Genomic DNA, 12,902 nt, shown 5'->3' with positions numbered 1-12,902 from the left:
AAGCAAACTGGGTAACAGACGTGATCAAAAAACGTGTTCGTCTCCCAAAATTGATCGCATAGGTTTGCATACGATCTACACGTCTCTGTGCACAGTGTGTGTAGAGATTTTCATCAAAATGGCTAGTTTGAAAAGAAAATCGCTGGATCCGAAGCAGAAAGGTGGTGATGTTGTTAAGGCAGAGGTAGGAATAAAGTACATTGAAGTACATGTCACTGAAATTTTCACTTCGTAATGAATATCAAAAACTTCTTAATTTTTTTAATTCATTAATTCAAATTTCAATTAAACAAATACAAAATTATAAAAATTTTCACTTCTTTTTCTAAATCTAACTAAACTTTGAATGATTTGGATATAATCGTCAACCAATGCTCATTCATCAATCAACAATGCTCAGCCATTCAATGCTCATGACGCCCCCCCACCCCTTCCCCCGGGTCGCACTAAATACCGACAACTCACGACCCCTCACGACAACTCACGACAACAATTTTTAAATGCACTTTAACAGAACATTTGAACATAAGTCAACCGTAAAATGTATGCACAAGAGTCATATGCACAAATCATTTTCAAACTGTTGAAAAAATTGTATTTTTAATTGTAAAAAAGGTGTTTTTTTACTCGAATTTAGTAACAAACGGTAATATCCGCCATGTTGTCTTTCGACGCACTTGGACGATTCTTGTTGTGAGGGGTCGTGAGTTGTCGGTATTTAGTGCGACCGCTTCCCCCTACTCCTCTATCCTACTATTACTAACCTAGCTAGGGTTCGTTCCGCTATCGTCTCTATTTAGCGGAACAAACCATGATGATTAGGAGAACTCATTCATTCAATTCAACAACAAGCATATTGATTGATGATCAGGTATGGGTGAATGCAGGTCAGCTCATTCCCAAGTTCGATTGGTCCAAATTCAACTTAAAAATCATGAGAAATTGTAGTTGCGATGATCATAACCAGCCCTCCATCCTCCCGACGGTCTGGATGTCAGCAAGAAGGATTTGATCATCGCAATCAGTTTTGGTAGTTGCGGTGGTAATCATACCCCCCCCCCCCCGCCATCATTTTGATGGTTGTCAACGAGACAGACTGGAACTGCATAGCCCACCCCCCACACAACTAGTGAGTGGTATGTGCTGTATAGGCTGGCAGATTTTGACTGGTTTTGACTAATTTAATTCCTGAGTTTTTCTTTTCTCCATAACCAGGATGACCTTTTTGTCGATGCTCCAATGGACGATGACAGTGACGACAGTGACTCAGAAGATTACAGCGAGGAAGATGAAGAGCTGGAAGCGGAGATGACAGACAGCGAAGACGAGGAAGAAGATGACATTGACAACAGTGACAATGATGATGACGAAGATGTCTCGGAGTCTGAGGCAGTAGAAGAAAAGGAAGATCTCAAAGAAGATCTCAAAGAAGAGGCAGATGGAGATGATGAAGAAGATGATGAAATCGAACGCAAGATTAAAGAGGTATTTTCAACAGACCTTATCGCGATTCCCGCCTGGCTGATTTTGCTGAATTGTCGAAATGAAAGGCACTGTGGGAAGGGAAAGGGAGTTTACAATTAACAGTGCCCCTTTTTCCTTCCCACAATGCTATTTGGCCATTCAGCAAAATCAGCCAGGCGGATTGGCAACGTCTTCAAGAAATTTAGTGTGTCCTATGTTAGATTTTAGACCCGGCAATATTGAGGGAGTACAATCTAGTAAGGTTTGCAGTACACCATGTACCGATGAAATCTCTCTTTTGAGTTGTGCTGGTTTTGATGAATGCTCTGATCTATTTCAGGATAAAAACTTTCTTCGGAAGCCAAACTGAAGTTACTGATCACTACATGAGACGTTTCACTTTTCGTTTTTTTTATAACGAGAGAAATTTGAAGCCTTAATTAATATTGCATTTATTAGTATTGCAATTGCATTTTGTGTAGAAAGGTATTACACATTCTAAATTTGATTTCTTCACATCCCTGTGGTTTTTACATCCTGTTGGTCTAACATTTGTGGCGAAGGTTCGTCAACTATTTTTAACTCGGTTATTTTAAAATCCAAATGATTAGCACCATCTTCCATGGTCAGACTCCATTCCTTGGAAAATTGTAGAACTTTGAAATCCATCCGATTTCTTTCCATTCGATGGAACCCATCAGACTACATCTCCGAGTCTCCCAAGGATGTGGTGGGGGGGGGGGGTGGGGGGAGTCAAACTCCAGCACAGTGTCTTTTTTAACGTCATTTTCCTGTTGTCCATCTCTTCTTTTTCTTTAGAGCAAGTCTCCAGCTCCAAGGAGGGGTAAACTGAGCAGATTCGCTCAGCAGTTGAGACGGAAACAGCTCAAGCTGAAACCTGCGACAACTTTGGACAACAAGACACAATCTGCACCAAATGATAATGAAGTTACTGAAGAGAGCGTAATCAGCACAATAAGCAAAGTGGTGGATGAGTACGAGTTTGACTCTTCAGATGAAGAGGTATGCCTTCCCCCTTCACATTATTATTAATATTATTATTATTATTCTTTATTTGACCTCAACAAATACAAGTACATCAAAAAGCACAGCAAAAGTTAAACGATAACACAACGAACCAATCAAAAAAAAAAACGAATACAATAATTATTCAAGCAAAAAGCACACAATAAATATTTAAAAATCCCCAGAACAGAACATGACAGGGGGGCAACTAGATTAGCAAAAGGAATAACTTATGTGGGTCAGGAACAACAAAAATAAACTTGATTACTGTTGCTCGGAAGCATGTTGTCCCACGCATAGATAGCACTAATCCAGAGGATTAAACGAAACACAATGGACATTGAACTGACTATACAACAATAGTGATTAAGTTCACCATGCCTGCAAGCACCAGCACGTTTCATTTACAGGGTTCTCTCACTCTTGTCATCAGGTATTCTTTGTTTACTCAAACTGGTGCAGTTTGCAGCACATCTGACTGCAAATTTGGTAGTTTAGCTATAAATAGTGTTCTGTATGGAATCCAATTGTTGGTGCCCCTTCTCAAAAACATTTTAAGCCAATTGGAGGCCAATTTGGCTGGCGATGCTGCATACTCGTAAGGAGTTAAAATGGTAAACAGTTGGCAATTTCCCTGGTGAACAGGGCTAAACAGGAAGAACATACTTAAGTTTATAAAGCTATTACTATCATCAATAATTCTTGACTCCTACCCTGTGAGGCAGGCATGTGAGGTTTCCTCTTTGCAGCTGATTTCCCCATTTTGGTTTTGATTTTCCTCTAAGTTACTTTACTTGTTGTGTACAAAAGTATAGGAATATGATCTTTTTCTCTTTTTTTTCTTGCCCGGTTTTCTCTTTTCCTCTTGTCATGGATAGTTACTCACATGCCTGGTGAGGGTAGTGGTTATTACTATTGTGATTGATTAACAACAACTGGAAAGCTGGTGCTGCACTTCTAAGGAGTTTACACGGTTATAGAAAAAATCTACTTTCATTTAAAAAAAATTTTTTTTTTCAGGACATCCGTAACACAGTGGGTAACATACCAATGGAGTGGTATGACGACTACCCTCACATTGGCTATGACGTTACCGGCAAGAAAATTATGAGACCCCCAAAGAGAGATGAACTGGAGGAATTCTTGGAGAAAATGGACAACCCAGACTACTGGTATGTTAAGTCCCAGAGGGGCTGATTTCATAGTATCTGGCGGCCATTTTGAAAAAATGGCTACCATGGAAATTCCTTAAGAGTTCTGGTATGCTACAGAGGACATGTTTCTGGGTGTAAAACAGGCGACATACTTTCTGTTGCAATTTGTCCAAGGTTGACGTCATTTTTTCCACAAAATTCTTGGACTGTAGGGCTGCTTACTAGAGTAGGGTTATAAGGCAAAATTCCATTCCACATAATTGTATGTGACTGGTATCCTACTCATATTCGCTTAGCAGAAATTTGTTAAGCATTATTTGCTGCTTTTAAAAGCAGCTTTAAGAAATTGGGCCAATTTCATAGAGCTTCTGAAAGTAAATTTTCTCTAGTCAAAAAAACGAATTGTTTACTGTAGGAGGGCAGTGCTCAATAAATCATAATATTCACATTTTTAATAAGAAGTAAATTAAATAATACGGCAATTTAAAAAATGAACTGAATTCAAAAATAATTGAACAAATTTACTTAATGAAGTTACCTCTTGATGTTCAGACTAACACCAATCCTACATCTTATTGCATTTTCAGGCGCACAGTGTACGACAAAATGACCGGCAAGGACATCGTCCTTAAAGACGAAGATGTGGCTTTAATACAGCGCATCCAAGATGGTCGCTACCCAGAGACGACCTTTGACCCTTACGAGCCGTACGTTGACTTCTTCACTCACGAGAAAATGATCCATCCCGTAACACGGCGTCCGGAGCACAAGCGCAGCTTCATTCCGTCACTTCTTGAGAAAGAGAAGGTGTGTTCTTGGAATAATTGGACTGATCTCATATTTTATCACAGTTTGTCCTGAGATTTCTGAGAAAAGAAGAAAAGAAATCAGACTAAAGTAGGAAAAGTATCATGCCTGGATATAATAACTTCATTCATCTAACGACATTAAAATACTTTCTCCTTTGAAGGTCAGTAAAATGCTGCATGCTTTTCGCATGGGGTGGTTGAAGCCACGCAAGGAGAAGAGGGAAACTGACGGGATGCCCAAATTCTACGACATCTGGAGTAACGAGGCCCACGCAGAGATGACCAAGCGTCATCACTCCCACATTGCTGCCCCTAAGGAGAAGCTTCCAGGTCATGAGGAATCTTACAGACCGCCACCGGAGTATCTGCCGACGGAAGAAGAGGTATGACGAGTCTGAAACTTAATCTGAATTTTATGGCCGGCAAAGCATCCCAATGGAAACAGCATGCCAACTTGTTTTGTTGATGCAGAGAAGACAATGAAGATGTTTCCTTTTTAGACATGGGAGGGAGGAAAACCTGTAGGGGAAACCTTGTAGGGGAAACTCGCTCAGTTAGGTAGGGACTGAAAAGTCCAACAACTTAGGCGTGGGAGGAACCTTAGACATGGGAGGAAAACCTGTAGGTGAAACCCTGTAGGGGAATCTTGCGCAGTTAGGTAGGGACCAAAAAATCCAACAACTTAGACGTGGGAGGAAACTTAGACGTGGGAGGAAAACCTGTAGGGGAAACTCTCGCAGTTAGGTAGGGACTGAAAAATCCAACAACTTAGACGTGGGAGGAAAACCTGTATGGGAAACCTTGTAGGGGAAACTCGCGCAATTAGGTAGGGACCGAAAAATCTGACAACTTAGACATGGGAGGAAGCTTAGACGTGGGAGGAAAACCTGTAGGTTTTAAGCCTGTAGGGGAAACCCATGCAGTCAGGTAGGGACTGGAAAATCCAGTGCTCGTTGAAGGCTCCAGACTGGGTAAGGAACAGGGGTGAAAGGCTAGGACAATAACCACTGAGACGACACCCTGTCAGCCGTAGTCACAATTTATGAGAGAAAAGAAACGGTGCTTTCATTTCGCTTCAAACCCTTTGCAGGGCTCCCCCTTAGCCCGGCAAACAATGTCTAGTAAATTGTCTATAAAGGAGACAATCTCAAACAGAATGTCCCCTCTTCAGCAGCATGTGAATAATCACTGACTATTATTAGTGAGTTGAAACCAGTATTGCGCTGAGCGGGCCTGTCCAGGACTCACAATTTTTTGACAAGCACTCTGAGCAAAGAAATTCTGCGCCCAGCACAGACCTTAGACGCAGCTGATGAAGGAGTATCAAATGTCACAAAGAAAGAACACAGTCGTTAGGCCATTCAAGTGATTGCATGTCCCCGTAAAACAAACAATTGGGAAACCTGGCCATACTTCAATAATTATTTATAATAATAATAATAATGGCTTCTTATATTGCGCTCAGGTTGGTCACGCAGGGACGCTCATGGCGCTCCAACATTATTACCCCTGGTCACTGGACCTTAAATCATTCCGTAAAGGCACTGTACATGTCAGGTAGTTGTCATAGACCAGTGTTCTCACTTGGTGTATTCAATCATAACCATAAAATAACAAGCCTGTGAAAATTTGGGCTTAATTGGTCATCGTAGTTGCAAAAAAAAATGATGAAAGAAAAAACGACTTTTTGTGCTTTCAGATAGGAATAAAAGACTTCTTACTAGAAGTCTTTTAATATTTTAGTGAGAAATTACCTCTTTCTCAAAAACTAGGTTACTTCAGAGGGAGCTGTTTCTCACATTATTTTATACTATCAACAGCTTTCCAATTCTCGTTACCAATTAAGTTTTTGAGTTTTGAGTAATTACCAAACGTGTACCTGCCCTTTAAACCATCTCAGCTCCCTTGGGAGTATACAGCCTTGTGCATCAAATGCGCTACTCGGCTAAATCAGTCACAAGAACCATCTCTGCCCTCACAGGTACCCATTTACCCCTGGGTGGAAAGAACAATTATAGTGGAGTGTCTTTCTCAGGGACACAAGTGTCATGACCGGGATTCAAACCCCCACTCTGCTAAATTATTGCCCCATAAATAGACATGAATAACATTTTGGATCCGCTCCCCCTTAGCAGACTTAATTGCCCATAACTACAATTAGTCTTGCTGCGACCCTGGTTGAAACTTTTTTCCCCGTCTGATTTCTTCTAGATCAAAGAGTGGAAGGAGGCTCACCCCGAGGATCGTAAGATGGACTTCCTGCCTCAGAGCATCGAATGCTTCCGCAAGCTACCAGCCTACAGGGATTTTGTACGGGAGCGGTTTGAACGATGCTTGGATCTATACCTGTGCCCAAGACAACGGCGCATGAGAGTAAGCAACACTGTTTGTTTGTTTGTTTGTTCGTTTGTTTGCTTAGATATTAAATCTAGCCATGAAGGGAACTTGGCAAACTCGGCAAGCTGGCGACAGCCGATCTCTCTCTCTCAAGCATTGATTTATTATCTATCAATCTATAAGTTGCACAAGTTAATAAATTGTGACTCAGTTATTAGATGAAATCAGCAGCTACCTTGGTAGGATTCGAACCCACAACCTTGTGATCGCAAGTCCTATAATTAAAATAATAATAACAGATTGTGACACGCTCACCTTTTTTGGTGGTCAACAGACGATGTGACCTGTGACATCACATGTTTACAAAAGAGCCACTGAGTCTGGACTTCCTGCAGGCATGATTTGTACACAGCTCAATGGAAGAAAACATAAAATCTTATTTTTATGTCTAATTCTTATCAACTTTTAATATGATGAAAGGGGGCACATCTCAAAACTTGTCCAGCTTTTACTCTCATAACTCTTGGTTTCATGTGGAAATTATGACACAAAATGTAAACTTTCCCATAGGACAAGTGTAGTGTATTGCCTGCCAGAATACTAAAAGAATGTACAAGGTCATACTTATTGTAAACAAGGTTCACATGGTCTATAGGTTTACGCGTAAATGCCGTGTCGCCTAAAATGCGCACTTCACTGAATAACGCACGTTGACATTGACCACCAAAATGGCGCATCCAAGATTCTTCTGATGATGACGTCAGGTGAATAGGGTCAATAGCGCATTTCACAATAACCTCATCAATGCGCGTTACATTAGTGCCCTGGTAGTTGGGCCAATAAAATCCCGTTAATCTTTATAAGCTCCTTGGGGAGTAAACAGCCCTGAGTTGTCGTGGGGCTCGGAAGGCTTTTTCATACACAGCATCAACCTTTATCCTTGCAGGTACCCATTTATACCCCTGGGCAAAGAGAAGCAATTAGAGTAAAGTATCTTGCTCAAGGACACAAGTGTCAGAACCAGGATTTGAACCACCAGAACTTGCATTTGGCCATGACACTCCAGAGTCTCACCACTAAACCACGATGACATAATTAACACTGTTAATCCAGTGGGATTTTATCTCAAATCAAGAGTAAGCTGTTGTCTAAGTTTTAGGTTTTTATAGTTTCTGCCCTGAGAGAATTTTAAGATGATTATAACACCAGTTCCGTCTTTCAATCTTTCTTTTACAGGTCCATGTTGAGCCAGAGGACCTCCTTCCTAAGTTGCCCAAACCTAAAGACCTTCAGCCGTTCCCGACTGCCCAGGCAGTAGTCTACCAGGGTCATGGTAGCTACGTTCGTACTATCAGTGTAGACCCTACAGGGCAGTGGTTTGCTTCAGGTAAGACAATAGACCTTTATCATGGTGCGGCCATCTTGAATTCCTCCCATTGCTATTATCTCCCATTATGTATCCTAGCTTCCCATCCTATATAATTGACCACATCCATCTCTTCAATACTTGTCTTATTTATTTTCAGCTTTAACTGTTCTGCCATCGTGTCACTTCTATTACGAATTTGTTGTGTCATGTATTATGTTCATCTGTCCTTTTTGTCTGTCTGTCTGTCTGGTTGTCTCGTTTTCTTGTCTGTCTGGCTGTTTTTTACAAGCTTATGCTTACCAAAACGGCCCCGTACTCTATTTATTTATTCATGTTTACTCTTACTTAAAGATATGTTTTGCTTTACTCCGTAATACATGTAACTGTTGTTATTCTTTTATGAGAGTATGGAAATAAATGTATTCTTGAATTGAATTGAATGTAACCAAACCAAGGCTTGAAGAACCTACATTATTATTATTTGATATGAGGAGTATGACCAAGAAGGAGGCATCATGACAAAGGTCTATGGGTCATTTCTTTCTTTGATTTCATTATAACTATTTCAGATTGATTATTAAAGTCTGAAAGATCACTGGTTGTGAAGTCCATTGGCAAGGAACTGTTTTTGTCCCAAAAACTTGTTTGCAGTATATCTTTAATGTTCACAAGAACTGGCACTTAAATACCAGACGACATATTCTTAATAATCACGAGCAACACAGGAGAAGATCATTGGAAAGTGTATCCCAAATTTTGAAATTTTGTATTGTCTATTAGGGTCAGACGATAAAACGGTACGATTCTGGGAGGTTTCGTCTGGTCGCTGCATGAAGAAAATCGACGTGGAAGGTACCGTCAAGTGCGTCGCTTGGTGCCCGAACCCGGCCATCTGCCTCGTCGCTGTCTCGGTGGACAACAAGGTCCATCTGGTCAACCCAGAGCTTGGTGACAAGCTGGTGGCGTCGGACACGGATCGCCTGATAGAGGCTTACGAGGAGCCGGAAGAGGTCAAGACGTCGGCGTTGGTCGAGTGGACCGTACCGTCAGAGGAGGAGAAAGAGAAGGGATTCAGGTTGTGTCTTACACACTTCAAGGTAGGATGGTAGGGCTTGAAATAACCAACAAGGGCCCAATGTCATAAAGCCTGTAAGCACAAAATATTAGCTTAGCACAAAAATCGTTTGGCAAGTAAAAATCGTTTACCAGCCAGAACACCATACAATTACCATTATGCGACTGGTACCGCGGTCATTTCTTGCTGAGCATAAGAAATTTTTTGCTTTGTCAAGAAATTTGCTTAGCAGAATTGTCTGCTTATCAGTGATGAAATTTGGCCCAGATCACCCAACTTGACACTATTGATTTAAGCTTTGGTTCACTTACCTCACTTTCAACCAAGTCCAGTGTCTAGTTTTTTTCCAAAGGATGAAATAATATTAGTTAAAGGCAGTGGACACTATTGGTAATTACTGAGAATAATTATTATCATAAAACCTTTCTTGATTACGAGTAATGGGGAAAGGTTGATAGTATAAAACATGACGAGAAACAGCTCCCTCTGAAGTGGCGTAGTTTTCAAGAAAGAAGTTATTTTCAACAAACTTGATTTCAAGACCTCAGATTTAGAATTTTAGGTCTCGAAATCAAGCATCTGAAAGCACGCAACTTCGTGTGACAATGGTGTGTCAAGGGTGTTTTTTTCTTTCATTAATATCTCGCAACTTCGACGAGCCATTGAGCACCCAGCAGGTGGATATGTGCGCATTACAAGTCTTTATATCATTATTATCTGTCATTTTGTTTTGTTTTGTAATTCAGGCAACCAAGCAGGTTGTTTGGCATGGCAAGGGAGATTACTTTGGCACAGTGGTACCGGATGGCGGTCACTCGTCAGTCCTCATCCATCAACTATCCAAGAGAAGATCACAGACACCCTTCAAGAAAAGCAAGGGTCTCATACAGTGCATTGCCTTCCATCCAACGAGGCCGTACTTCTTTGTTGCTGTGAGTAACTCTAATTAAGAATATCATTGTTCCAACTTCCGAAACAGAAACATCTACTCCGCAGTAGTAGAAAAGTCCCCTGAACTCGGAAACATTTACTCCACGTAGTAAAATATATAGCGAGACAAGTTCTCAAACTTTACAAATCTTTACAAAATAATGTAAACTGTCTTTTACTTTCTTGTCCCTATTCAAAGACAATAAAACGCAACTACTCTTTTGTCCACTTTTTAGACTCAGCGTTACGTACGTGTGTACAACCTTCTCAAGCAGGAACTCACCAAGAAGTTACTGACGAATGCAAAATGGATATCAAGTATTGCAATCCACCCCGGAGGTACGAACGAACGATTTTACAATTTAAAGGAGATGTTCTTACGGGGTGTTGTAGCCAAGCGGCCTAGGGCGGTGGACTCAAGTCCTGTAATTTACAGAGTGTGGGTTTTGAAGCAAGGCCTCAGTTGCGACAGTTGTGTCATTAAGCAAGGCATTTTCTCATAATTGCTTCTCTCCACCAAGGAGTAGGAATGGGTACCGGTGATAGTCCAGGGAATAGAAATATTCTTGGTCGTTTTATACCAAGAAACAGAATACAAACACCAGCCCGATGAGCCGCATCAATCAATCATTCAGAGGGAATTTATATAGCGCCAAAATCAACCATAGTTGTTCAAAGGCGCTCAAGACAGTTGGATGAAGTTAACGTTGATACACTTATTGGAATAGAAAACATTTGAGGAGTTTCTTGAAAATGTGAATAGTGTTTAGCATCCTTGATGTGGTTAGGGAGAGTGTTCCATTATTGTGATTCACTGGCTCGGGACAGACTTTACTTACACATTTATTGAGCAGTAGTGAAACATGCGACTTTGAGACACTAGGGCCAAATTTTAAAGAGCTGCTTAAGCACAAAAAGATAGCTAAACACAACATATTTATGCTTAACAAAACAGGGTTACCAGGGTTGGTGTTCATGTGAAGAGTTATCACAGGACTTGGGGGGAAGGTGCTGTGCTTGTCACAAAATCGCTGTATGGGTAAAAACAAAAACATTATTTTTCAGAAAATGGTGCTTGGCAAACTAATCTTCTGAGTAAAGATCAGCAGGAAACCAGGCACACACAGGATATTTTTACAGGGTATTTTGGCTGGTGACCTATTTCTGCTTGGCAACATTCGTCTTTTCCATGCATTTGTTTTGCCTTAGAGCTAAGCACAATTCACTTGCACAAAGCACAGATTAAGTGTGGTGGTTCTTAAAAGAATAAGGGGTTTAATAACTTTTAAACTTTATTTTATTCTAAACTTTATTTTATTCTTTTGTCGCTGTATTTAGGTGACAATGTACTTGTTAGTAGCTACGACTGCAAGCTGAGCTGGTTCGATATGGATTTGTCGGTCAGACCTTATAAGACATTACGTAATCACAGACAGGCTATCCGCCATGTTTGTTACCATCGTCGCTACCCGCTGTTCGCCTCATCTGGAGATGATGGATTGGTCATCGTCTGTCATGGTCAGGTCTACAAGTAAGTCATTCATTATCCCATCAATATTTTAATGTTTAATATATTCTCACAGGTTGTGATTTTCTGGTAAGAAATACGCAGGCGGAGGACTTGATTGCCTACTTTCTAAGCTAATAGTCACTCCAAAGTCTGGATGACTTCTATGACCAAATGTCGGCAACGGCTATGAGGCGTATCGCACTTTGTCACTCAGGCCTAGACAATAGTCAACTTTCAATGTCAATCCCAGCAATAATTCATATTTCGTTTTAAATAAACTTCCACTTTATACGCCATTTTTCCATGTAATACAATGAAAGCATGGAACTTTCTTGAATCTATAAAGCTAGCTATTCAAAAAATTTAATTTTCAGGTCAATTTAGCCCAAAATCTGACCGAGCATCTTTCAAATAACTTTTTTGGATTGATGAATATGAATGTGACGATAAGTAGTTGGTCCCATGTGTTGTGTTAACGTATGTAAAAGAACCAAGTGCACTTATCAACAAGAGTAGGGGTTCGCCCCTGTGTTCCAGGCTGGATTGGCAGCATATTGCGCCACAGCACCTTGTAAACCAATTACATGGTGCTTAGGATTAGGTCTCATAATTCAAACTTCGTCCCACTAACCTTGCAATAAAAATACCTGGTGCTTTGTATACTTTGGCAAAAGACGGGTTATAAATACGCTTATTATTATTATTATTATTATTGTTAATTGATTTTTTAAAACTATTTTTGTATACTTTGGCAAAAGGTGCATTATAAATACGCTTATTATTATTGATTTTTTAAACTATTTTTTCCCCCCTCCAGTGACCTCCTCCAGAACGCCCAGATTGTACCGGTCAAGATTCTGCGTGGTCATCAGGTGACCAACAGCCTCGGGGTCTTGGCCTGTGAGTTCCATCCTACACAGCCATGGCTATTCTCGAGCGGTGCGGACAGCACAATACGACTCTATACATAAAGTGCTTGTTTTTCCCATCTTCAAGACAAAAAGCTTACTTTATTTCAGTGAGATGTTTCACTTCTTGTCAAAGAAAACAAAAATGTCATAAGAAGATACCGAAACCGTTCCATTTCTTAAGTGCAAACAGCACAATACGACTCTATACATAAATGGCTTATTTAAAGGTTACTTTATTTCAGATCAGGGGTCGATTTCTTAAAGAGTTAGGACTGTGCCTAGGAGATATTTAAAACTTGAGGGTAGTCCTAACTCAA

General features: G+C 40.5%; 1 protein-coding gene across 1 annotated transcript; it reads left to right on the top strand.

Moving 5' to 3' along the window:
- Positions 1 to 31: 31 nt before the first annotated feature.
- Positions 32 to 12,902, top strand: LOC117289700 (ribosome biogenesis protein bop1-like). Its single transcript, XM_033770938.1, has 13 exons — positions 32 to 184; positions 1,216 to 1,485; positions 2,284 to 2,487; positions 3,511 to 3,662; positions 4,232 to 4,451; positions 4,615 to 4,836; positions 6,665 to 6,826; positions 8,027 to 8,177; positions 8,940 to 9,256; positions 9,981 to 10,166; positions 10,401 to 10,503; positions 11,503 to 11,695; positions 12,492 to 12,902. Exons 1-13 carry the CDS (start codon positions 119 to 121, stop codon positions 12,643 to 12,645), a joined length of 2,400 nt encoding a protein of 799 aa, XP_033626829.1. The 5' UTR covers positions 32 to 118; the 3' UTR covers positions 12,646 to 12,902.

The sequence above is a fragment of the Asterias rubens genome, chromosome 4 (assembly GCF_902459465.1).
Source record: "Asterias rubens chromosome 4, eAstRub1.3, whole genome shotgun sequence".
NCBI classification, from domain to species: domain Eukaryota; kingdom Metazoa; phylum Echinodermata; class Asteroidea; order Forcipulatida; family Asteriidae; genus Asterias; species Asterias rubens.
Note: the sequence above shows the minus strand (reverse complement) of the source record. Positions and strands in the feature narration are given on the sequence as shown.

Excerpts from the sequence above, each read along its gene's own strand:
- LOC117289700 (XM_033770938.1), top strand. The coding sequence starts at position 119 with ATGGCTAGTTTGAAAAGAAAATCGCTGGATCCGAAGCAGAAAGGTGGT. Across the intron at positions 8,178-8,939 it reads AGGGCAGTGGTTTGCTTCAG|GGTCAGACGATAAAACGGTA; the intron begins GTAAGACAATAG and ends ATTGTCTATTAG. Across the intron at positions 11,696-12,491 it reads TGTCATGGTCAGGTCTACAA|TGACCTCCTCCAGAACGCCC; the intron begins GTAAGTCATTCA and ends TCCCCCCTCCAG.